This window comes from Dromaius novaehollandiae, chromosome 7 (genome assembly GCF_036370855.1).
Source record: "Dromaius novaehollandiae isolate bDroNov1 chromosome 7, bDroNov1.hap1, whole genome shotgun sequence".
Classification (NCBI taxonomy): domain Eukaryota; kingdom Metazoa; phylum Chordata; class Aves; order Casuariiformes; family Dromaiidae; genus Dromaius; species Dromaius novaehollandiae.
The window spans coordinates 19,445,691-19,472,743 of record NC_088104.1 but is presented as its reverse complement, the minus strand read 5'-3'; the positions used below and the strand labels follow the sequence as shown (position 1 = coordinate 19,472,743).

The window sequence follows — 27,053 nt, the reverse complement described above, 5'->3', positions numbered from 1 at the left end:
ATCTTAAAACATACACTTTGGGAATGAACGATTTTTATGGCATTCTACCTTTCCGCAGATGATAATTAACATGCTAATATTTTTTATCACACAGCCAGCACTGAAAACGAATGGGGATTGCCTTGCTTTGCCTCTTTTTCCTATTTCTGCAAAGAAATAACAATGTACAAGGTAAGGTTCAGGGGTAGTCAGTGCCATTTCAAAACTATTTTTACATTGTTTCTTGTTTTAAGTTGATACTGAACTAACTTTCTGTGTTTCCTAGGAAGTCATTCCTTTCTGGTTAATGATTTTTTTCTTTTCTTAACACACTGCTGTAGGGCTGTGCTGTGAGTTCAGCTGAGATTTATGTGGTCATTCCATAGCACATGTATGAAAGAAACAGGCGCTTGAGCTATTTTAGTTATATTAAGCAGTGTTTGATCCACTGAGAAATGTAATGCTATTCATGTGACTCTGTGTTTCACTGGTACTTGCATAATAAATTAAAATCATATCAAGTATCTACAGATCTGAGTGAAGCAGTTTTAAGCATATAAGGTGAACATAAATCTGTTTTTTTAATGTCTCTGGTTATGTTAGCAATGTGTTGTGTACCTGGTAAGAAATAAATGTAATAATTTATCAAATGCACTGGAGAAAACAAGTAACATGTTTCCAGGGAACGGGCATCCATAAAGCATGCAAAAGCAAGCAGGTTAATTGTCAGCAGCTGTGGTTTTTGTCAGTTAACATTTGACTGATAGAAATATCCTTATGAAGGAATTTTATCGTTAATTCTCAATATGGCTAAATGTGTGTCTTTTTCATCTCCCACATTCTCTAAATGACAAGATTCTTTGTAAATTGAATGATTAAATACATTATTAATTTTCTTTTATCTTCTTGGATTTAAATGTAGGGAATTGCCCTCAGGAAAGTGCAGTGACTTGCGAAGATTGTTTGCTTTCTGGACCACACTGTGCTTGGTGTTTTCAAGAGGTAGAGTAAATGAGACAAAAAATTTCAAAGTAAGATTCGAAGTGTTTGTAGTAGCTCTGGCTGATGAAGCACTGACTAAACTGGGTCAGCCCATGGTTTTGTGCAGTGCATGTGCCTAGGGCATGTCTTCCTGGGAATCTGAACTGGAATTCAAATCTATACATTATGGTCTATGTTTCCTTATTCTTTTTTCTTAAGAAAAATTTCTTTGACTTAGGCAGTAATAGAAGTGCTATTAGAAGAGCTCAGGTCATCATTCTGAGGGCTGACTCACCCACAGTGCTCATGACAACATACCAGACATCAAGTAACCTATCAGACTGGAATTTATGTATTTTATACTATGCCAGACAGCGTAAACAGAAGGTGTTGTGGACAGTTTGCATGTACTAATGGTAAATCTGTGCCTCATTTTAAATATGATGACAGTGTCAATTTTATGATTAGTATCATATAGGATGCAAGTATTTTGGCTAAAACATAGGATGTTGAAATAAATACCTGTTTTTTTCCTACATACCTGTTACAGACTTTCTGTGTAACCTTGGGCAAGTCACTTAACATCTCTTTTTTTAAAACTTTTAAAACTTTCATCTATAAAAGAGGAAAAATGATATCTCCCTACTTCATAGCAAATATTATAGAACTTAATTCATTAATTTTTTCAAAATAGTTGGATATCACAATTAAAAAATTGCCAGAAATAACAGGGAAATAAAATAACTTTGGACCAATGAGATTTAGGGCCATGTTTTTAAAAAGCAATATGAACCATTAATATTTCTGAAGAACTTATTACTTGTTATAATTTCTGAACATCAGCTGGAGGAAACTACATTTGTCTTTTGGAGAATTTGACTTTTAGATCTTACATAGAGAGATGGAAATGATTTTGTGAATCTGTTGCATCCAATATCTAGTCACTGGCAGATGACAGAACTAATAGGTAGCTACCATGTTTTAGAATAGTGATCAGCAAGGCTGATAGTACACATTTATTTCAAATTACATGAAGTTTTCTCAAACAACTGCTTTGCATATGATAAGCTAAAGATGTCTTCCTGAAATTTGGGAAGCACTATTAAAATTATTTTCTTTTCAGAGGTGACTAATAGTCTAAAATGCTTCATGGGATTAAGTTTTGCAAATATGTATACTTTCAAAAGTATAGAAACTGTATAGAAAAATGATATATATTGTCAGGTATGATAGAAGAAATGCTTTGAATATTTTTCATGATAGTTTCTAATTTATATCTTTGCTGCAAGAAGTATTTCTTCCAAAAAGTTTTTTTTAATAGCACAAAGATATCTAGGATGGCACTAATGTGTCGCTTTATAAAGTATCCAAAGACCAAAGAGCACTTTTTCTTAAAACACATTTACTAAAAACAATTTAGCAATTTGCGAATAACAATACTATAGGAAAAATCAATCGTAAGTGTGTTTTCAGTAGTTTTTAATGTTCATACTTCTAAAACAGGGTCTTCTTGAAATGAAATTTGATCACATAATTTGAACTACTGCCATGTGTTTTCAGAAAACAAAGATGAAAAGCAAATTATTGATTTTAAAAAATGTGCAATTACTGAAAACTTCAGAGAAATAAATATCATTTTTTTCCCTTGCTCATGAACTTGTTTGCTAAAGAACACACCTAGAATGCAAAAGACCTAGGAGCTTTAGTGTCAGAATAGACATTAAAATGCCTCCAAGTAAATTATTTTCTCTATAGGGCAAAAACATACCCTTTAAAACTATTTTTGAAATATGAGTTTGCTTCCCCATACATGTTTTGAAAAAACATCTATTCAAAGTGTGTCATTACAGGCAATGATACTGTTTTCCCTGTGAAGTTTTTAGAGTAGTACATAATTTTTATACGTACTGTATTCAAGAAGCAGTTGGTGAGAGTTTTGTCTGAGAAAAGACATCAGATTCAGTCTGAAGAACAATAAACCATTATTCCTGTTTGGTGTCTCAGGACTGCTAAACTGAAATCTATAGGATCCCTGAAAACTTTCAGCCATGAGGGCTGAAATTTCAGTGGGAAATGAGGGGCTAAGTCCTGTTCTTAATAGATTTAAAGTAATTTTTTTCTTATTTGGATAGAAAATTTCTCAGTGTCTGAATTTAGATAGTATTTGTGGTTTAATGCCTGAATCCAAAGTGGCTTGTCGAAGCCTGGGAGAAAGGAATGACCCTGTGCTGTGGCCATGAACCAGGAATCGAACATTTCAGTGCTGGTTCTGACAGATGGTTCCCAGGTGGTTTTGGTCAAAAGGCGTAGCAGACTAGATTCATAGAGTGGATTTTCCCTTAGCATTGCATCGCTTGGCTGTTAGACATCCTGCTGCCCAGGCGAGTTCTGTCTCAGCTGTACATCCGGAAGCCCCACGTGATACGTAGGAGAACTTGGTTGCCCGTGAACTGGATTCCCTGAGACCAGTCTCTTGGTGAGAGAATATGGCATTTGAGCTAACTGTAAAAAAGAGAGGAAAGGAATGGGACTTAGCCCAATGACAATGTCATGAGGATTTATAACTATGAATCATCTCCTATCTTACACAGGTTATTCCTTTCTCACAGGAAAAACAAAAACCAAAGGAGAAGAGGAGATAAAATGTAAATATATATCTATTGAGTCAGGGACTGAAACTGCATAGACATCCTTGTCTGCCCATTGTCCTGATAGCCAAGGCAGCAGCAAATCTGGTTGACCACAACTCCCTCCAGGCAACTTCACGCCAACTGCTTGTCTTCCCCTACTGCTCCTACTTTTCCCATTTCAGAGGCAGTCCAGCACGGCCCTTCATCACTGAAGTAGCAAAACTCAGCTTTGTTTGTGCTACTGAGAAGTTCTGAGCCATTTCTGATATATATATATATGTTTTTTTTCCCCCCTGGTTTGTAGCCTGGAAATTTGTAGTCTACTTCTGAAAGATCCAGGAAAGACAACTTTGGAAAACAAATGTATTGCCATTGTGTGTAAATTTGGCTCCAGACTCCAACTGCTTTAGGGGTCTGGAAAGTTAAGAAAGATTGAAAACCAATGATCTACCTCAATGAATGTTTATTTTATATAGATTACAACAACTGCAACAGGGTAGGCTCCAGAGAGATCCAGAGCAGGGTACCTGACTAGAAGTGGTTAACGTATACTCATGACAGAGGAGTATTTAGGTTCAGAGCCCTTTTCCACATAAGGTATAGTGAGGGTTTGAATTTGTCAGTTGCCTACCAGTCCAATGCTTTAATCACAAGACTGGTATTCTTAAAACTGGCTAATGCTCTGATAACCATAAAGATGAGGAAGGCTCCATTTGAGAATCCCACCAGGAATTAAACTTCAGGCACTTTCATGGCAGTTTCGTGGGACATATGCACACACATACTGGCCGAAATCATGACACCAACCAATCTTTGAGATAAACCTAAAAAATTTAGGGGTTTTCTTCTTTAAAAGGCAGTTGATTGGAGATTTTGAGGATCTAAACCTCAGACATAACTATAGGTCATGGCAATAAACATAGAAGCCTCTTTGTAAATCTAACCATTAACTTCACTGTTATGCAGGGATAATACCTACTTCACAGCAGTGCTGTGGAAAGGAATGCATAGCAACTGCTTTGAAATGAGTAACAGAAAATAAACTGCAAGATATCCAACTGATATCAATAGGCTTGTGATTTCCTCTGTACGGGAGAAGGTCAAGTAGGACGCTGGGCTAAATGTAACTGGATAAATGTGAGTGTACTGGGAGCCTTGACTGCTCCGTAGAGTGATGGAAGCTGTGGAGCTTGTTAAACATCAGGAGGAGTAACAGGGGCCTACCTGCCAGCTTTAGTAAATGTGTAAAATGAGCATTGAGGAAAAAGAATAGGTCAGAAAAAACAAATTGTCCTATGAACACAACGTACACCACCTCCAATTTCTCACAAAACTTGTAGGAGTATATTATCTGTGAGACCTCTTGTGTTATTAGATGGCATTGGACTGTCAGTGGTTCAAAGTTATTAAGGAAAGACTGACAAATTTGCAACATAATCCTGTAAGTGATTTCCTTAGAAAAACAGACTCATACGTGCTTTGTGTTAACATTCCCAGCACTGCAAGGAGCCAAATGTAAGTGGCACGATTCCCATTCCCCAACAATAGAAGAGTTTCTCCCAGAATACCAAATAGGTGTAAGTTACATTAATTATACACCTGTGTGACATGATCCATGGAGGGCAAATTTAGACTTCTGTGCCACCTAGATCGCTTTCCACACTGTTTTGCACTCACTATATAACTTCTCCCTTTGTTTCTGTTCCCCCTGCATTGCACTGAGTTTGCCTTAATGAGTTGCTGGTGACTGTCAGTAAGTACATTTAACTCATCCATTCTTTTTCCTGTTTGCTTTAGAACTATATGGACTCAGCTGGAATTCACGGAAGGTGTGATACTCCAGAAAATCTTTTATCAAAAGGATGCCAGTTGAATTTGATGGAATTTCCCATTTCCAAAGTAGAAATTCACAAAAACAAGCCCCTTAGTATCGGAATACAGAAGAACAATTCTGATGTCACACAGATTTCTCCTCAAAAATTAACTCTTTGGCTGCGACCAGGTAGGTCACTCACTTCAGATGCAGGATTTTTTTTTTATTTTTGCTGATGTGGTACACCTAAGCTTCCCAGACTAAATGGTCTGAAAAAAATCTTTATAGGGTAAAAATAAAATACCTGTGTTGAGTCCAAAGTTAACTGCTGTTTGGCTAACCAGATGAAAGCGAAGTTCAGTTCAGTTCAATTCAAAATACTGCCAGAAGCGCTAAGTACTTCATAAAGGTAAGGATTTATATTCTAGTCCTTCTATTCTCTTGCCATTAAGATGGCAGTGAGAAAATGGAAACCCCACATACCTCCTCAGTCCTGCTTCTGTGCCTCTCCCTGTCTGATAAGGTCTGATAAACAGCATAGCCCAAATGCGGTATAAAATCTTGCTTTGAGGATTTGCAAGGTACCAGTGACACTTATGGAAGCTCTCCAGACCTACTTTAGGGTACCTGAGATATGAATTTATCCTGGAGAAAATGTGGAATAAAGAAAGTTAAGAGACACCCTGTTAGGTCACATCATAGTGCTGGCACTAAGAATAAAACCTAAGTGTACACTCTGATTTTTGTTCAGATTTCTAAAGTGCACAGTATTGCCTGCAAATGTTGCCTTAAGTTTCAGCTGGTTTCATACCTAAATTTTCTAAAGCTGTATGCTGCCAAAGGGGTGTTCTCACACTTTTAAGTTACAGCAGTCAGAGTTGTTTCCATATTCCATGGTTACTGATTTACTGAAGAACAGTTTAGAAAATACATAGGAGCTCCTTTCAATTTTTCAGACATCCTGCTTGGAATTTTTGTTAACAGAGAATTTTTAGAGCTGTTATGTTAATTGTACTGATGATTTAAAAATACTGTATCATTTTCACCATATATATAATTTTATGATCAAAATGGCATCACTCATAACATGGTCTATTTAGGAGCGTTAATATGTATCCTATATTCCTATAACTTTAACAGGATATGAAGAAACAATACAGATCAAAGTTCGCCAAACTGAAGATTATCCAATTGATCTCTATTACCTCATGGATCTTTCAGCTTCAATGGATGATGATCTGAATACAATAAAGCAATTAGGTTCAACTCTTTCCAAAGAAATGTCAAAACTGACAAGCAACTTTAGACTGGGGTTTGGATCTTTTGTTGAAAAACCAGTTTCACCATTTATCAAAACTACATCTGAAGAAATAAACAACCCTTGCAGGTATGCAGGGAAAGTACCTACATCTACATGCATGCCAAAATTAAAGCATACTACTAATCTTTAGGACAAAATTCAATTCAGCACCCTCACTGGAGCCTCTACCCTATTGCAGCTGTAACTGAGTCAGTAAGGAATGTATTTTAGGTTCACGCTCTGTTTATTATTCTGTTGTATGTTATGTTATTTGAAGGACAGAGTCTAGGAGTGATTCTGCTTTTTAGCTTTTGCTGCTAGTTACAAATGCATTTGATGGATTAACATACTGGTATTCCAAATAATTACGCATTCCTTTAATTTGGTTAAATATATATATAAGAATTTTTATGCCATTGCTATGCTAAACTAGTGGAAATGCAAAATGAGCAAGGAATACTGATTTCATTTACCCATTAATGTTGTTTTCCTCTGTTTTTCCTTAAAACCTAGCAGTATTGCACCAAATCTAGGTTGCCCTAGTCCTCTCCTACTCTAAGTGGAGGAAAAGCAGTGCTCTCCAAAATTCCCTCATCTGTAGGCCTAAGCAAGAATGGAGAAGGCTCGTGAAGGCTCTCTGAATGTGACTAAGGAACTAGAGTTCCCAATGTACTTCTAAGTATGAAAATGAGACGTAACAGGGAACACTGCAAGGACTGCACCTCTGCAGACATATCTTGATAGAATTATTCTGGAGGCATTTTCCATGTTTTATGCAGACCTGTTTGCATAATCCAGCTAAATGAAGATATGTATGCACTATGATTCTTTTTATGTTTTTCACTAGATCTATCTCAGATACAGAAGAGAGATACATAACTAAAAACTAATCAGGACAGATAGATTGCAATGGCAAAGCAGCCATTGCAGTGATTTTATTCCTGCATTATCCATAAGCTATCTCACTTGTTTTGTAGAAGTGTTCCATATGAGTGCTTACCCACCTTTGGATACAAACATGTTTTGCCATTGACAAATGATTCAGAAAAATTCAATGAAATTGTCAAAGGACAGAGAATTTCTGCTAATATAGATACTCCAGAGGGAGGATTTGATGCGATTATGCAGGCAGCTGTTTGCAAGGTAATTGAAACTTCTAGGCATAATATTAATTATTCTGTATTTTAACGCTTCTAGTACTATACGGTTGTACTTCAGAGAAGTAGATCATTATTTTTCAAGATTTTTAATGGTCCAAAAGCCTAGTCAGATTTGTGTGAAGTCAGCGCAAGGGACCCTGACAGATCAGTGGAAGAGCAGTCAGACTGTAAGACACAGTCAAATTATATTTTATTGCTACTTTTGAGTTGTATCAAGTTAAGCATATATATTGCAACATTATAGTTTTTCTCTTTAATTCCCCGGTGTAAAAAATATAAACCATGCAATGACTGGGTCTGCTTTCTTGATTTTTTTTCTTAAAATATTTTTGATTAACCATATTCAGAGAAATAAGCAGACACGGACACAGCCAGCACATTTTACTAAACACAAGACTGGAAAGAGAAAATGTTAGACAAAGACAATGGAATGACACCATCTCTTAAAAGAGATGTTTCAATGTTTTGGATAGTCCCTTTAAAATGATTCCATTCATTTGCTTTGAGATGCCTTTCTTCAGATTGTTTGATGCTTTGCTATATTGTGAGTATGGTACAGCTTGCTGAACTAATGTATTTTAAATTACAGGAAAAAATTGGATGGAGGAATGATTCTTTACATTTGCTGGTGTTTGTGAGTGATGCTGATTCCCATTTTGGGATGGACAGTAAACTGGCAGGGATTGTTATTCCCAATGATGGGAACTGTCATTTGGACCACAATAACGAATATTCCATGTCAACTATTCTGGTAATTTGCTGTGTGTCTTGTACAACTCTAGCATTGTGCAAACATAAAGACTAGCATGAGCAAATCAGAAGACTCATGAAAGTATATCTTCATCACTGACATGTGGAAAAATGGGGGGATCCAGGTGTTTGGTGCCATCTATTTTATTTGTAGCTGTAGTTTTAATCAAAAGAGAACAGTGTGAATTTAAGAAATTATGGTAGATAATAATTAGAAAAAATGCATGGATCTTATTCCTACTAACCTGGAAAACACAGGGAACAGTACCAACTAGTATTTTCTTCTGAAGGGAAAGCAAAATATGCATTAATCCTGTACCCTTAAAAGGTGTGAATTCAGGAGGAGTTCAGGAATTTGTAGGACACTGTTCATGTAGAAAAACTTCCAATGTAAAAACTAATACAAATACTCAGTTATTCTGGTACAGTATCATTCTTCAGACTACATTCTGCTGAGTTAAATGTCCCAGTATGAAGGTAGACACTGTACTTGTTTCAAAGGGTTTCCTTAAACAGGAGAGGAAATTATATACACTGTCTTTTATTTTGTGTACATGTAGTACCTAATTAAATGTTTATCCTATACTGAGAAAACAGTATTAATTATAACAATTTGAATGTGTGCTTCATGGGAGAGTGTTAGGAACTGTATGTCTGTAAAAAAACAGATTGACTCTTTTCTGTATCTTTTCAGGAGTATCCCACAATTGGACAATTAATTGACAAGCTTGTGCAAAACAATGTTTTACTGATTTTTGCTGTAACAAAGGAGCAAATTCACATATATGAGGTGAGCAAATTAAAACGTTTGATTCTCCAATGTTTGCTCTGATGTTCACCCTTTTTCACAGCTGAGACAGTAATTCTAGTATTAAGGAGCAAATCCTGCAAGATACTTATGTAATAAAAATAGCTAGTAAATTATATATCAGAGTGAGAGAAAGGCTCTTTTATTTGGGAAGTACTTCTTTTATTGATTTTGATTTGTTCTTATGTAACTTTTAAATTGGATTTCAAGTTGAATCACACTGTAATTTTTAAGTCAATAGATAAGAATGGTCAAACTAAACATTTCTGAACTATTCAGTGTAATCCTTATGATTAGCCTTTTATATTTTATGAGGCTAGGTAAGGACACTTCAGCCTGTTTTTACTTTTGTAAGATAATAATACATTCTGGAAAAAAAACATCTTCACACTCAACTCCAAGATAAGGGGTTTTTTCAGTTGTAGTTTTATTCATTTTTCTTTGTTTCTTTGTCTCCTTCCAATGAGACAAATAGGAAACTAGCAGCAAGGTTAAAAACACAAAACATGATGGACAAAGTCCTCTCACCTCATGTATCACTCCTCATTTGCACTGTGAGACAAGAAAACACTTTATTGCAGGAACAGTTGACATTAAGTCTCACAGACTTTCCTGTTCTATGAAGTCACGTCATGGGACATGTGAGCAGGAAGAGAAGGGAGAGTGGAGGAGCAACGGTTATGAATAAGCAAAATCCATATTTTTAATAAATTGAATATCACTCATACCTGCAGCTCTATCCATGCATAGTCCCTCTTGCAGCTGAGATAAATATAGAAATGATACCAAAAGGAGGAGGACATAAAAAGCATTCTGCAACTCTGTGTCTGTTCACAGATTGTCTGGAGAGTCCTATCTACCAACTAAGCTAAACTAGCTTTAATGTTTGTCTGGTAACACATGTACATTTTCCTAGATATCACAGCTTGTCACTAAACTGGCTGGACTAGTACTATACAATTTAGAGCCTTTCTTCTGTCTCTAGGGTCCAGAAATAAAGATTCATAATTCTAAAGAATCTGTTTTAAAGATAGATTCGGTAAGGGGTTGGAACACACAATAATCAAGGTCCATGTTTAAAAAGAAGGAGTCCAAATAAGCAGAGTTAAAACCTGTCTGTTTTTCTCCTGCAGTAAAGATATGAGAAAGGAAGAATAATTGGGTCTCCTCTGCTCTGTAAGAGCTATCTCTTCCTGTCACCGTGTAACATTTAAAAAAAGCCTTTAACTTTGTTTAGAATTCATAATTTCCACAGAAACTCAACAATATCTGGACTTCTAAGATGCTTTTGAAATTTCCGAAAATGGTACCCATAGCCCTGTAAAAGACATAGAACTGGAGCACCTAAGAATAATTCAAGTGATAGTTTCACAAGTTCTAGAATGCAGAAGCATAGACATCTGTGCAGTCACCTGATTACAACTTCCACAGAAATAAGTCCTCGTGAAGCCCCATGGTACTTTTGGTCCTTTGGACCTTTGAATGTGTTCTATCTCTGAGCTGAGACAAAGTCACCAATGGCTATAAGGATACAGTTGAAAAGGTGAGGTTTTTGTCAAGAGCTTGGATACACACCTTTCTCTCTTTTGTTTGACTGTTTTTTGCAGTGAATGTGAGCAAAAGCCCCCTAAGATAAAATAAGAAGGATGTTGGCAATTTGTATTTGTTTTGGTCCAGTCCTTCTGCTAGTAAGAAATCTTCACAGGCAAAAAGAAACTCTAGATAAGAATTCAGTGATGGTGATAAGAGGTTTGGCTAGTTCTGCTTAAAACTCATAGCCTTGACCCAAAAGTGATCCGATTGTCTAGCTTTTTTTCTTTTTACACTCTTAAGCATGGAGAATTGAATGTTTACATTTGTATTACAAATCTGAATCATTCAGGTGAAAATGTGACACTAGAGTCCTGTTTGCAGGTCCTACATATACCCTTGAAAGTATACTATATTTTTGAAAGACAGAACAGTAAGGCTTGTACGATTTTTGTATTCGCTTTCACTGGTTTTCCACATCATGTACAAGATAGTAAGCAGGACATAACAACTATAGATATCTGAATAAGCGACAGAAAGCAGTATTGAAAAGATGAAAGCAGTAGATAGGATATATTCAATGGGATTGCTATATACCCTACAAGACAGAAGATAGTGACACTTTATTTTTCTAACAAAGAAAGTAACAAGAACAAAAATTCTACAGTTGGATTTACAATGGCTTGCATTTTTTTTTAGTTATAAATCTTCGTTTAGTGTTCCCAGTGAACAAAAGGTGCCACTTGATAACTTTGATACTGGTATAACACTGACACAGAGATACCGAAACAGAAAACCTCTGATAAGAACACTGTTGGCCAACTCTGAGGGTGACCACCAACAATTTCCAAGGGGAAGTATAATGCAAGTAAGAGAAAAGTTTCTTTGGATAAAAAAGGCTCTGTTAATCAATGAGATGCTTCCAAGCTACTTTGTGCAGCAACTATTAAAGCATCTATTGAAAAGATGAATCACATGCCATTAATTTAGGCCCCTTTTAAGAAAAGGTTAAGCAATAGTTAGATTTAATAAAACCTTTTAATGCCACAAATTTTAACTAGTTTATCCTATGACTATAGAATCCCACTACACTTGTGATTGACTGCTACTATTGTTGACCTAAATTTTCCTTGTTTTAGCTGATAAAAATAGTTTTCCATAAAATCCTTTTATTTTGATTATAACATGTTGCATTAGTATTTGGAACTTTCATGGAAGAGTTATAGAATGAGAGGTGAAATATATGTGCTTGACATTGATTTGCCTGTCTTTAAAATATTTTTATCCAATCTAGGCACTGTACTCAGAAATGAATTGGAAAACCTTTATGAAACAAAGGAGGTATCTTGATCATAACCTATAAATATATACAGGCAAAACTGAAGTTTTTTAGTTGAGAGTTCTTCAGTGCAACAAAGGCCTATTGGATCCAATGTCTGGGGTAGAACTAATTCATCTGAGAGTTGAAACAACAAAACCAAATTTCAGTTACTACTTCTTGTGTTAGTGCATTATATCCTTTTTTTGACAAAGAATGAGTTAGGAAAGTCATCAACGGTTTTGAGATATATTCAGAGCTATTTGGAGGAAAATTGATCATAGTTTCAGAAACATGGTTTCTTTGATGAATAAAGAATGAATGCCAGTCATACTTAGGAATCTGCAGTGAAAGATCTCTGTTTGACTAGAGTGCTTTATTGAAAAATAATAATAATGAAAAAGAAAAGCACAGCAACAAATGCCATTGGATACAAATCATAGTTCAGTTAACTGAAATATATTCTTTATAACACCAAACCTACTAAGTGTTCCTGTCTGGGATGCCATTTTAGGTGATGTGTTTTGCCCCCACTTTTGAGTGTTCAACAATCAAAATATTTTTAAAAAATGCCAGGCAATCAGTGCTCCAAGATGCAGAGTGATTCCTTCTTTGTCAAGGTCATAATCTGAGAATCAGTTCATGAAAGATCTCACTAGCTTGTAGCTTTTGCCAAAAATCTGGAGTATTATTCTTGCTTAGGACAACTCTACAACTGGAACCAGTCCATGAAACACTGGGTGTCTTCCCTGAGCCACGCAGGGAACAGAAATAGAAAATAGTACTATAGAGAACCTCAGGGGCTCATCTACGCTCTCTGCTGTGACATAGGACCTTTTTGCTAACCTTCCTTTCCTATCTTCCAGGTAGTTGTTAACCCAGAGTAGCATCTTCTTATTGCTTTACCTTTAGCTTTTAGCAAGGAACATTGCACAAGTTCATTGTATCAGCACGCTCACCTTATTGGTGAAAAAATTTGGAGGCACCATCCTGCAGCAGTACGTGGCCAGGTAGTCTGAAGCACTGCCACTGGTCTTGAAGGCTGCAGGGATTGGGGGAGCGCCCTCAGCTGGCACCTGGGCACCACATTAAACCATTCTTGACTGGTGTTTTTCCTTACCACTTTTTCAATTTAAGATTTTGCAATCTCCCTTAGAAATCCCTTCCCAAACTTAATTATCCTTTGAGGCAGAGAGCTTTTCCCCAAATATCTCAACTAAAATCTATTTGAACTCAGCATCTAATTATATCAGACTCCAAAATTGACCATGACTATTTATAATTCCATTCTTAGGGATAAACATACATTAAAATGACTGTGAGAACTTAGAAAGCAGCTCTTTAAATAGACTTGATAGATTCCATTAGTATTCAGACTGTGAATACCATAGTATTCAGACTGTCAAATATATGTTATATTTCCAGCCCTGTATAATCCCCCAAAGTTTAGCACAAAGGAGTTCAGTCATTTAATATTCTTGATCCCCTTCAGACTGAATTTGAAGCTTATCCCCTTACAGGTGTGTGTGCATTATTATCTAACACACAAGTATTATGGATTGCACAAGCACAGAATATATATGCTTGTAACGTTGCATTCTTGTCAGGGAAAGCATCACACCTAAACTTTTTCCCTCTTTTAGATAGCTGTACAGGAGCTGTATAGGTGCATGGGAGCATCAGACTTAAACTCAGCCTTGCTTTGCGTGACCACAAGAACTTTTCAAACAGCATTGTTCATGTTGAAACATTTATAAGGCTACTAAAAATTAAATGCAAGGGAGGGAAGGAAGTTCCTTACACTGAGTCCTGATAATTTGAGATTACTTATGAAAAAGGATTAAAAAAAAAGTTCTTTTAAAATATGGTCACATATGTCTAATTTTAATGCATCATTAGTCTCAGCAAAGCAGCAGGGAATATATTTATTCTTAAAAGAATTATTTACCTGATAAGTATCTGTGAATATCGCAATGACAATAATATTTTGACAAACTCTGTATATCTTATTTTGGTATAAAAGAACATACAAGTGTTTACGTTTTCATGAAGTAGTTAATATTGCCTAAAATTTTGAATATCTTAAAACTGGAGATTAGCAAATGGTTGGTATTATTGGTTTTCAAGCAGAATTCTTTAGAAAATTGTTCAAACTTATCTGAGGGAAAAATCCCTCTTTATTCCTAAGTAGGATTGCTGTACAATCAGAAATTGGCTTTTTTTGAACAATTTTTTTCTTTTTACGTTAGAGGAGAATGTGTTTCACACTGTATTTTACTACTGTAGCTAAAACCACTCCAATCTCTACCTTTGTTCAGAATTTCAAATGATTATTATAAATTTGGTTTGATACTCTACTCTCCTTGTTTATACTGCAAATTCTCCTCTCATTTACACTGCTAAGAATTTGACATAACGCCACTGAATTCAAAGATGCCATTCTCAGATTTCACTAACATGAATAAGAGTATCTCTAAAAAAAGGTAATTCACCTTTTAATAAATATTTGCTGAAAGACTAAATTCAATGAGATCCTCTGCATAGGTTTGTGATGGTAGCACTCCAAAAGCATCAGTCTATCTCACCTTGTTAATGGTTAATTAAAAATATATGCTAAAAGGTAAGGTTTAACAGATTAACTAGAGGTTTACACTTAGACTGGGCATGCACCATCATCCTTGCATCACAATGCAGAAAATTTGTGTTCAAAGACAAAAGACAAAATAAAGTCCTCAGAATAGCATATCCCTGCTGTTTGTTTTGCATGCCACAGATGAAAGGGTTCTATACTTAAAATTCCAGATTTATTGCCTCTTTTTTTCTATAATCAGCTCCTGAAACATCCCTGCTTACCGAATGCCAAGTTTCTATATTCTAAGAAGAATCCTTCCAACAGCACTAATCACAGGAGGAGTCAGGAATTGAAAATCACCAGCTGTAACATAAAATGTATTTAATCCCACTGATTTGCAATAGCACTTTAGAAATCTAATGAATGATAAGTATTCTAAATATAATATATAAAGTAATCACAGTGCTTTTGGAGAAGTAAAGTATAGGAGGGAATAAGAGTATCAAATTATCCGTGTTTATTATTAGCTCTTTAGAATTTTTTTAAATTAAAATAACAGCATTGATCCTATGATAAATTGCAGAAAAAAGCAAATGCTGCAATGTGCGCTTTTAACTATGAATGCTTACTACTTTCAATAGGCATAGGTACAAGTAAGAGAAGTGCACACAGTTAACAACCTGGCAAGATAAATTTTAAACGAGCATATTTAAAATCTAGCTGATGGATGTCATGTTAGTGTCACAATGCAAATTAATGCAAAGAGGAAAAAAACTTATCATTGAAATCAATTATTCAATTGGCAGTGTATTATTAACATTAAGTCAGTAAGCAATCAGTCACAGTCACTGACCACTGGCAAAGGTGTGGAGTGTTACGCTGATCATAAAACAGCAGCATTTTTTTAAGGGCTTTTGTTCTAAGTACTTGTAGCCCTTAATTTAAACTTCTTAACTTCTGTGCCCTCACTGATAAGAACTTAAGATGCTTAACTGCTTGCAAAAATAAAGAGACTGCTATTGAATGTAGGACCCCCCACTCCCAAATATTACAGCAACAATAGAACAGTCAAATCTGGTTTGGGTTATTTTTATTAAAGAAAAACATAACTGTTGAAAGAATATATCTTCATCCTAAAATTAAAAAAACATAGCTGGGAAACACTACAGTATCAAACTTTGAAGCATGCATAGGTGATTTAGCAATGTCTCTTTCAGTGAAACTAGCTCTTCTCCATAGGACTCCTTAAATAGGACATGTGCTATTGAGGCATATGAGGGTGCTTGAAAATGTTACTATTATCTATTTTGGTTGGCTACAATGTATTTTTTTCTTTTCCAGCAGCTTGGTCCTTGTCACCCAGGTGTTTTTTTAATGCTTTTTTTTAAATTGATGTTTCCAGAACTACGCAAAGCTTATTCCTGGAGCTACTGTTGGACGACTACAGAAAGATTCTGGAAATATCCTCCAGCTGATCATTGCTGCGTATCAGGTAAGGTGCCTGTAATGTGTTTTCTTCCTGCATGTCTATATTCTCAAAATTAGATTGCCATTTTGTAAAAACAAGTGTCTTTGGTTCTTTTCTGCACTGACTGCAAGACCATCGTTGCTTATGCATATGTGCCAAACTTTATGGGAAATCTCTTTTTCTCTCTGAGGATTAAGTGAGTGTGGAAACAATGGTTTTATTTATTTGTAATAATATTACATTATATTCTCATTATATCCTCCTGAAACGCTTAGTTAATAGAATGGTTTGGTAGGATCCACTCTCTCGATTAGGAAGTCAAAGAAGTTATTTAGAAATTGTTAAAAATCGGGATGTAGAGCCTTCACTGGTCATGCAATTCATTATAAACTTGTGTTAATTATTAGCTATAGAACTGTCACTGGGCAAAGGAAATGGAAACAATGCATATAACCAGGACTCGTTTTCACTATGTAGCCCCCTGTGAAAAGAGTGAACGAGAGATGATGGTAGGTGCCGTGGCATCAGGGATTTTCTAGCAGCACTTTGCTGAAAAGCTTCTTTTATACATTCAACCTGGATTCTGTGTGTTTTATCTCTGTTTATTTCCAGTGGATTATAAATCTCTGTTAATTGTAGATACCATAATTACTTAAAGTTGAGTACTGTGTTATTTAGAACTATATCCAATTTTCATGCTTTTCCAAACAAAACTCCTACAAATTTTCTCTCATTCCTTACTTGAATTGGAATGCTAAATTTCATGTCAGTGTGTCTTCTTCATAGTCCTCTGTTTCAGACTTACTCTAAAGATTTCTTTGACATAGATGTTCAGGTCTTCCACTGTGATGCAGCTCTGTTCCTATTGGTACCTGTCACCAGAGCATACGTACAATTGTGCTGCAAGAATTGTGCTGGAAAAAAAGCACTATTCTGTGGTGAATGCTACTCTCCACTTTAGCAATTTGATACTGCCCCTGTGAGGCTGTTTCAGTGTTTTTTAAAGCAGAATACAGGCTGAGAAAGAGGACTTGAATGAGTTTCTTTAGATAATACAGAGAAATATGAAAAGATGATGGGAATATAAACACAGTACTGCTCTTCAGAGCTTTGTTTGTAAAATGCATCCCAGCTTCCTTGTTCTTTTCTTTCAGGAGAATGTTTTTAGACTTTTTTACAAGTTGTAACACAGAGTAAATACATTTACTTACATGCTGATATACCATAGATTTCTCTCCTCATTCTCCCCCTCCCACTTTTTATTAAAAAACTGCTCTACCAATTGCTAGAATTAAATAATTCTATAAAATGCTGTTTTCTGTTTCTTTACTTTAAACTCTTCCACTGTTCCTCCTATAGGCTGAATAAGAAAATCATTATTATATCCAAAATTATTTTCGTCTTGATGATAAAAAAGCAAACCAAATTCTTTTAACTCTTACAAAATCAATACAATTGTTTTGTTGTGATTCTCAAATGAAATACAAATACCAGAAGATTCCCTATCCCATGAAAATTAAATATGCAAAGAACTTTAAGATCTTGAGACTCTACAAATAGTAATAAATTCAGAGGGAAAATTTTACATGAGTAAAGTCAGTGCTAAACTTGCAGTGGAACGAGGATTTCAATTCTGGAATTTAACATATCATTAGTCCAATCTGTCTCCTATCAGGATTTCTTGAAGCTGGCACTGTAAAGTATAGGAGTAATGGAGAAATATAAAATATTTGTCCCAGTGCTGTGTCCTGGTGAGTCTGCTGTAGCATTGCGTTAGGTGCAGAGCAGTGATTCATCTAATTGCATTGTCGTGACATCTTCCTTCTTGCTGGAAGCTGTGAAGATGTTTTTCTATATCCTTCCCTTTCATGTTTACCAGCGAGGACAAAGGCTATTTCTCCTTTCTGTCCCAGAACAGTGGTAGATATGTTCTTTCTAAGAAATGAGAGCATGAGACATGACCTTCATGGTCAGAGCAATGGTCCGTCTAGCCCAGTGTTCTGTCTCTGGCAATGGCAATAGGAGATGCTGTTTAGGGAGCGCATGCCAGTCTGGCTGGTTTTTGCAGTCCATCCCCCCTCATATTTCCCCAGCATCTACAACTGTTGTATTAGGGATGTTGGAGAGTATATCCTTGCCTATTTCCTGCCTGCTGTGCATGATGTTTTTCCTAATCCCCTTTTTGAACCTGATGATATTTTCTGTCTCCACAGCTTCCTTTGGCAAAAAGGAGTTCAATTGCACTGCATTAAGAAGTACTTTCTTTTTCCCATTTCAAACCAATCTCTGTGTTTTAAAATGTCATTGAGTGCCCCTACCTTCAAGCGCTGCAGGATTGGGTGAATAACAGCACTGCATTCAGCTTATCTTCTTCTGGTCTTAATGATTTTGTACTCTTTCGCCACCAAGAATCATCTCCCACTCCATATCTTCTCCTCTCCAAATTGGAGAATCCCAGCATTTTTAATCTCTCCTTAGCTGCTCCATCCCCTTGAAGACTTTAGATGACCTCTTTACCTTCTCTGACTTTGCTGTGTCTTTCCTGAGATGTGGAGACCAGAACAGCATGCAGTACTCAAGACAGGGTACATTAAGGTTTTAAACAGAAGCAAAAGGATGACCTCTCTCTTGTTCTCTTGTACTGGTGGCCAGCATAGTGTTGGCTTTTTGGTTGCTGCTGCACTTTGAGCGGATGATGGCACAGAGCTGTCAGTGGTGACCTCAGGTGCTCTTTCCTGAATTGTTATGGCCAATTCCAAGTTCAGCTGTCCTCTGGGCAGGGTTATGAAATCGGTGCTCGCTCCCCTCCCATAGCAGCAGGAAGGTGGATGCAGGAACGGTGCTCCTGCAATTGGGTCATAACTCATTCTGTCCTAATTCAGGTACAGCTTGTCTAGACTATCCACCAGAATTGCTCATAGGTTTACAGGCAGCAGCATGTCATGCTTTCAAGATTTCCTAGAGCCCATTTTATTACATTTAACCTTAAAGGTTAATGATCCTATTGCTTCATGATTAAAAATCTTCCAAGCAGGAAATACAGAGAAACACCTTATTTGACATGAGTGAAGAAATCAGAATTTTTAGGGTGGGGAGGGGGAAACAAGGGTAGACTTGTGGTTAAAAATCACATGCAAAACAGAAGAACTACTTCCATTTTTATCACACACCTTCTATGATGCTCTCAGCAGTGTAATTCAACTCCAAATGTCTCTGTTTCTTCATCTGCAAAATAGAAATAAATAAGTATTTGCCCCATTGAGTAGTAAAAATCTTTTAACACTTTTAAAGTGCTTTAGAGTCTGTGCTTGCTGTACAAACACTAGATTTGCTAATATCATTCACACATGTGTTGCTATCTAAAAGCTTCAAGAGAGGAAGTAAGCAAGTTAAGAAAGTCTGAGCTGTCAAAATATTTGTTATAAGGAGTCCTCATGTTCTTCCCTAGTATGATTCATTTTCTCCTGTAAGCATATTTCTGCCTGTTTTTTTTTTTAAGGTTAAATCTGTATAGGTTTGTATCACAGAGTCCTAGTTTAAAATGCATTGTGACTGAAATCAGGCCTTTTTATGAAAAAGTTATTCCAGCATTTTAAAATTTCATAAAATTCCACTCTTCTTCTCAATGCTTGGCTCTCTTTTTGCTCATGGCATAATAAGATTGAGGAAATAAAATTTTAAAACAGAATAGGTACCATAACAAGGGCACAAGTTTATAACACTTCACTGTTGTTTCATTCAGAAAAATTTTTGAAACACAAATGTTTCTCTGTAAATGGCTTTAAGATCACTGAACTGTCCACAGTTTGTCCCCAAACTACAGCCAGGCAGCTTAGTAGATTTAAAACACCATTAGAAGTTTGCATAGACATTCAGGTCTAAGAAACTGGAGTTGTCAGGGAATATACATTCATTTTCAGCTGAGTAAGGTGCATATTTTGATGACTGCACACTTCTCACAACAGCAAATGGATGCATGTTCATAATGACCTAGTACAGGCACCGTGTTTCTAACTACTATGAGCTTGTGTTCCGCAGCATTTAATTTTTGCTCACAGTTGCACTCTATTTGAGTCTTGTAGTTTTGCAGCTGGCAGAAGTGGGAATATTTAGTGATATATCCTGTTACTTTAGTACATGCCAACTTTCACAGTTTTATCTTGAGGCTTGCTATATTTGATCCTTGTGTCCAGCTATTGTAAACAAATTATCTAAGAAACTCTGCATTGTTTTAATAGCCGCATAAACATCTAACTCCAACACAAATGGGAGGCAAAAATCAGACGCACCCAGAGCTACCCACATTACCAACCCGATGCGCAGTGCACAGCTTTATTGCTCAGACTGCATGCTGGAGAGAGGATTGGGTATTACGTGAATATGTCTTGCATGATATGTGTTGTTGTCATTTATTAAAGTTATTTGGTTTACTGAAAAAGTTTTCCAAAAGAAAACTCACAGCAAAAAACCTAAGACAAACCTCCAGAGAATCTAGGACATGTACAAAGGATAGGGAGTTGTTGTCTGTGTGGGTTTATACTTAGTCTACTTTTAGTTTCAAGTAATACCATTGTATTCACCCCACCAGACCTTTACTACAATGAGTCATCCTGATTCCTTTACTAGAATGACTCACTGAGGTAAGGTCAACAAGCTCCTCATGCTTTGAAGTGCAGTGGGTATTTTGTAAAGCAATTGAGCTTGCAAGAGCACAAAGCCAAGTCAGTGAGACTTTTGCTCCTCTGTTGCTAAGGTGCTTTTGAAAATTTTCCATTTATTGGATCCACAGTCTAGTGAAGTCATAGGGAATTTCCCCATGGCTTGCTATAGGCTTTGGATTAAGGCTAAATTGTGTAATCAAAGTTGACATAAAAATAATTTAGAGTTAAATATAAAAAAATTGAGTATGAGACCACTCAGGAAGTAAGTTGAAGAGCTTTTTTCATTTAAGGAATAAAAGCTTGATTTTACAAATTGATTTTAGAAATGAGGACATTGCTGAATATGTCTTCAAATAGCACAAACAGCTCATGAAGCAACAGTTTCCAAGCAGAAGAAAAAAGAACCAAGCAAGCTACACAACTGTGTGAGCTAATTCAGAACCAGATTCTGGCTCTTGCCCTGGAAACATCAGGCCAAGTTGTGGAGGCCTCACACTGAGGCAAAACTGAACTGCTGTAAGAGAGATTGTAAGGCTTGATTCTAATAGTGGAGATAAACAAAGAACAATATTGACATACACTGGCTAATCAAGGAATGCACAGTGGTAGCAAGGCAATCAGAGATACACATCCATTCCTCAGCAAGACCAGAGCCAAAACCTGTATCTGTCAACAGAGCACTTAGTAATGAAAGATGATTTAATAAAGCATTGAAGTTATTCCCCTGCAAGTGCAGGAAATAAGCACTGTGATACCAGATATTAAACTGATACTGCCAGTGCTTTCATCTGAAGGCTGCTTCTGTTGGCCCTTTTTTCTTTTCCTCGTTCTCCATTTTTCTTGCAATAGAGAAGTATGTAAATAAAGTGCCAAACCCATGAATTTACTCCTGTACAGGTAGGGATAAGTTACAATCTGTGTTACACAGATGTGGAACATTAGCAGTGTTTGGCAATGTTATCAATCCATTCATCACTTCTTTTTCTTTAAGGAGCTGAGATCCGAAGTAGAACTGGAGGTCTTTGGAGACACAGAAGGACTGGATCTCTCTTTCACTGCAATCTGTAACAATGGGACCTTTTTTCAGCATAAGAGGAAATGCTCTCATGTGAAAGTGGGAGAGATAGTAAGTAAAGAACAGATTCTCCAAAGACATTAATTTCAGAGAATTTAAAATGCCAAGGTAGAAGGTTGTTCTTTATTAAATAATATTCCTCCAAATAAGTTAGAAGAAATCAGGCAATATCTAATGCATTCTTGTTCTCTCCTATGCGTGTGCTTCCAGACTATCCTGCAGTCCTATATATACTGCAGTTCTGAACAGACAACATTTTCTCTTCCAGGTCTCTTTTAATATGACTGTAAGTCTCCCTACTTGCGAAAAAAATAGAAGGCATATTGTGATAAAACCCGTGGGCCTCAGTGATGTCCTGGAAATTGAAATTCATCCACAATGCAGCTGTAGCTGTCAGGCAAAGGCTGAGGTGAACAGCTCAAAGTGCAACAAAGGGAAAGGATCTTTTGAGTGTGGAGTCTGTATCTGCGACCCTGGCTACATGGGTCCACATTGTGAATGTGATGAAAATTTCCTCGGCACTAAATCTTGCAAGGGCTCTGCAGAACAGAGCTCCTGCAGTGGCAGAGGTGACTGCTATTGTGGACAGTGTGTTTGCCACTCATCAATGTATGGAAAAATTTATGGGCCACACTGTGAATGTGATGACTTCTCTTGTGTGAGACATAGAGGACTTCAGTGTGGAGGTATGTTCCCTCTGAACTATTTTTGCTATCTATATTTTAGATCATTATTGTCTCATTATTAGCTATGATCTTATGAATATCTATTTTCACAAAATATTAAATTATAATCAGTTTTGTGTAAAGTGCTGCAACTTATATTTCTGATTTATCTTTAAATTAAAATCACTAAACAGTTTTTAACCCTGTTTTCAAAATTCAAAATGATACATCTTTAACCACTCTGTAGCTAATACAAGTTGGCATAGCTTTACTGGAGCATATCAGCTTTCATCACACTGGGTCAGACTTTTAATAGCTGTAATGATTGTAGCTCCAAGGAAGTTTAGGTAAGTATATTGACATACATTAGTGTTAAGCACTATACAACTTCACTCTGACATAATTATCACAGTATACTCATCTTAATTAATCACTTTTACGCTGTGATCGTTTAAAATTTTAACCCAGTAACCTAAATGATTTCAACTGTTCTCAGTTTATCTCAATATGAGTGCTATATAAGAATTTAAGAGCTTGTATTTTTTATTTTTTCTGGGCTACACCATTATAAATCAGAAGTCGTTCTGGTAAAACTGTGGGAATAGTATTAGATGGGCATGAACCTGCAATGACATGGTGCTGACTAGATAAACTGGAATTATGCTGCTATTAGTGAAAGAGGATTTACCCATTAAGTTGTGCACTGTCGGGAGATAAGAATCTATCTGGAGGACTCCAGTGAAGTGAATGGAGTTGCACTGGCTTGCAGCCAGTCTAAGTGAAAATTTGATCCTCTGGCTCAAAATTGAAAATGCTGGGGGAGGAAGGAGGGTGGTATAAGAGTGAAAACAGTTGGAGTGGTGAAAACATCTGTTATTAAGGAGAACAATTTTAAAGACAATCATTCAGATTTGTAGTAAAACATTGATCTTAAGTATAATGATTGTTTCTGCAGGCAATGGTGACTGTGACTGTGGTGAATGCATGTGCCACAGTGGATGGACTGGTGAATACTGTAATTGCACAACCGACACTGGCTCCTGCATTTCTGAGGATGGGATGCTGTGCAGTGGGAGAGGCGAGTGCATCTGTGGGTCATGTGCTTGCACACACCCAGGGGCTTCAGGCAGCACGTGTGAAAAATGCCCTCTCTGTGACGACCCTTGCAGTTCCAAACGGTAACGTGCTGGTTTTACATCTCTGATTTTTGTATCATTCAGGTATCTGCTGACTCCGTAGTGTGCTTACTGCTGCAATTTCACTGGAATTACAGACCAAAATATGAGAGCTTCTCTGTGTCCTTAAGAGGGGTAGTCATAACTCAGACACCAACCATTTCTCAGCATTGCTCCTGTACAACAGACCTTTAAGGAAGGTGGTTTAATCACCTTCAGATAGCACAAGTAAAGCATCACACTGTTGTTCCTGATTGCACAAATAATCAGCATGGTGGCCTTAGATGATAGTATCAGGCAAATACAGATGAATGTCCATAGTACAGAATAAAAATACCCCAGCATGGCTGACAAAAATGAGAACTCACAGGGAACAAACTGAGAAAATTTTGGAATTTTTATTAATGTTCTCCTGTGTGTGAATTATTAAGGTCATACTCCCTGCTCAGGCTTTCCATATGCACAAGTTCATATTCCAAATTCAGTTCAGCCTGGCTGAATTAAACAGGCCTAACCAAGATAAACTAGGTCATAGTCTAGGGATAAAATCAGTGGGTAGTTGTATGTCATGTATAAGTTTATGATAAATTGACTGTAAATGGTGAAGTGTCTTCTATTCACTAAGCATACATAATATATGTAGGTTGCCTGCTGTGATGCGTGGTGTGTACGGTTCATGATAGGAAAAGTAACTAAAAAGAAAGTGCAAAATAAAACTGAACCCTCTAAATACATACATGCTTATGCTTGTATTACTTGAGCTCTTGCAGGGCTAAAGTCAGTCCATAATGAGCAGGCATAAGTGCAAATTTAAGCTCGCATCACAGAACACTGGTTATTAATGACACTGGTTTTGCTTGCTGAGCCCTGAGTCAGTGTAAATTGCATTAATGTTTCATGACTATGTCACATCTATTTATTTAGAGCTGAGGCCCATTTCTCTTCCACACTAGCTCTCCACCGTTGTATTTCCAGGCATGTCTTTCCAACATATACTATATAGGAGATGAGAATCTATTCTATGACATGTAATTTAGTTTTCATTTATGTTATTGCTAAATTTGACCTACAAAGAAAGCCAATCGGTTTGTTCAAACTTCAGGCACATAGGCCTAAGTAAGCATAGTTTAAGTAAAGAGAAATTTTGTGTACAAGAGCTCTAAACACTAAGTACAATGACGCTGCTTTGCACTGCCCAGTTTGGCAGAGAATAACAAGAAATATTAAGTTACACGATGGACATTACATTAGCCCATTTAAACATGTATATTCGACACAATGTTAGATCTTTTCTCTCTCTTGCGGTCACTTCCATTGCTGAAATGCAGGGCAGGGAAAGCCGAAAGAGACAGAACATTTGGAATACTTGGATAGGGTAACCAAAAGAGCTAAAAGACCAGGTCAGAGGGGATTGAGATTAATGGCTAGGCAGCTGAGAAAAAGAGAGTGGTAGTATGAGAAACATGGCAAATATGACAAAAACACCAACAACACTGAATTTATCTCCAGTAGATAGAGGCTATCCCATTACCCACTCACTTTTACTATTCACCACTTCCAGAGCTAGTGATAAGGTCACCTCCATCCTGTGAAGATAATCTCAGAAGCCTCAGCTTTATTCTTATGGAGATATGTAACTCAATGCAACAGGAGATGGCCAGGTTTTCTTGGGATGTTTTGCTGAGGTTATTCTCTTTCTACTTTATTTGTTTCTTTTTTCTTTTTCTATTTTTTCCCCCCTGTCCTGCTCCTCTCTTTTTTCCTTCCCTTTTCCCCTCCCTTTCCAGAATTTTCATATATGAATTCTGTTTGTTTTTTCTTTTTTCCATGAATTAACTCCGAACTAAAAGCCTCATTGTGTTGCTGTGAAAATTTTCACAGGCGTCTAAGGGAATTGATTTAGACTCTCTGTTTTTTAAAAAATATCCTAGTCATTCCCTCATTAAATAAAGTAAATAACCTGGAAATCCTCTTCCAATAAATTGCATTAGTATAATTAACACTTAAGTAAGTAAACCCTGAGACAAGTAATTGCATTCAAGAGACATCTGTTGAGACACTTAAACAGTGTTTTTAGTCAGTTGGTAGATATAATACATTATTCAAGAGACTTTCAACAAAGGAAGACTTATAGTAAGTGCCCCAGCTTGATCTCTCTGAAGTCGATATCAAATATTGTTCATTTGATAGACACTCCTTTCACTGGTATTTAGTGTAAGCTTAGTTCAGAATATTTATTTTTGAAAATGAATGTTATGTGTGAGTAACCCTATGTCTTTAATAGACCTACATGAATAATGTTGCCTGGGGTTCTGTCTGGTAGCTAATAAGATCTGGGAGAGAAAAAGGACAAGAAAGCTTATCCACAATACCTTTATTCAGGTTTTTCTTTTTTTTTGTGGCAATACCTATCATATTTCTGAGAACTACTGTATCCATAGCACAAGACCTTTTGTTTAGCTTCTTTTTAAAATGTAGATGCATATGTACTTGCCTTTATATTGGTGCTTTGTGACAGGCAGAGATTGATGAGTTGTTGAATTATATTCCACAGGAGCTGTGTAGAATGTCATTTGGCTTCTGATGACAAGTCACAGGGAGAATGCAGTGAAAAATGTAAATTGGTTGATGCAACTGTCAGCACTGCAGAGGGTTTGTACACTCAATCTTTTTTTTTTTTTTTGTGATTAGAGATAGTTTCCCCTTTCAGTAATTTTATATTTGAAAGTAGCCTTGTTTTTCTACCATGGAATTATATTAGTGCTCATAGGTCAATCGCTGTCTGTCTACAGCTGTTCTGTGGTAGCAAGGAGCTGCAAATCAGAACTGTTTTTACCCCTCCAAGTTAATTAACTCACTGGAACACACCTACTTTCTAAGCAGTTTATATAAAGAAAGGACAGAATTGAATAAATACCTCTCCCTGTAAATCAGTGGCTGATGAAAGCCCCTGAGGTCGTCACGCCTCTACCATAAGTTTCAGTGTGGCTTCTTCTCTCTTACAAATACAAAACCTGATTCCAGTCGTCAGGCAGACCGCTGATTACAGCAGGCAGTTCCCCCAGACACAGCTCTTTAATCTATGTAAAGTCATTCTGCTTCTTGTCAGTTTTTATTGAGACATTTCTAGTACCCTAAAGGCTAAATGCATCGTCCCTTGCTCACAGT

General features: G+C 36.6%; 1 protein-coding gene across 5 annotated transcripts in view; it reads left to right on the top strand.

Annotated features, from left to right (window-relative positions):
- The window catches only part of ITGB6 (integrin subunit beta 6), a 41,145-nt gene that overhangs the window by 981 nt on the left and 13,111 nt on the right, over positions 1 to 27,053 (top strand). For 3 of the 5 annotated variants that reach the window (XM_026094644.2, XM_026094635.2, XM_026094663.2), the window contains exons 2-13: positions 95 to 171; positions 902 to 981; positions 5,388 to 5,592; positions 6,544 to 6,790; positions 7,681 to 7,846; positions 8,453 to 8,614; positions 9,308 to 9,403; positions 16,244 to 16,333; positions 21,962 to 22,096; positions 22,314 to 22,731; positions 23,666 to 23,888; positions 26,440 to 26,537. In XM_026094644.2, the coding sequence (XP_025950429.1) occupies positions 111 to 171; positions 902 to 981; positions 5,388 to 5,592; positions 6,544 to 6,790; positions 7,681 to 7,846; positions 8,453 to 8,614; positions 9,308 to 9,403; positions 16,244 to 16,333; positions 21,962 to 22,096; positions 22,314 to 22,731; positions 23,666 to 23,888; positions 26,440 to 26,537 (1,981 nt within the window). In that variant the 5' untranslated portion in view covers positions 95 to 110. The remainder of the gene's footprint in view (positions 1 to 94; positions 172 to 901; positions 982 to 5,387; positions 5,593 to 6,543; positions 6,791 to 7,680; positions 7,847 to 8,452; positions 8,615 to 9,307; positions 9,404 to 16,243; positions 16,334 to 21,961; positions 22,097 to 22,313; positions 22,732 to 23,665; positions 23,889 to 26,439; positions 26,538 to 27,053) is intronic. The other 2 variants (XM_026094671.2, XM_064514837.1) reach the window with 1 other exon arrangement.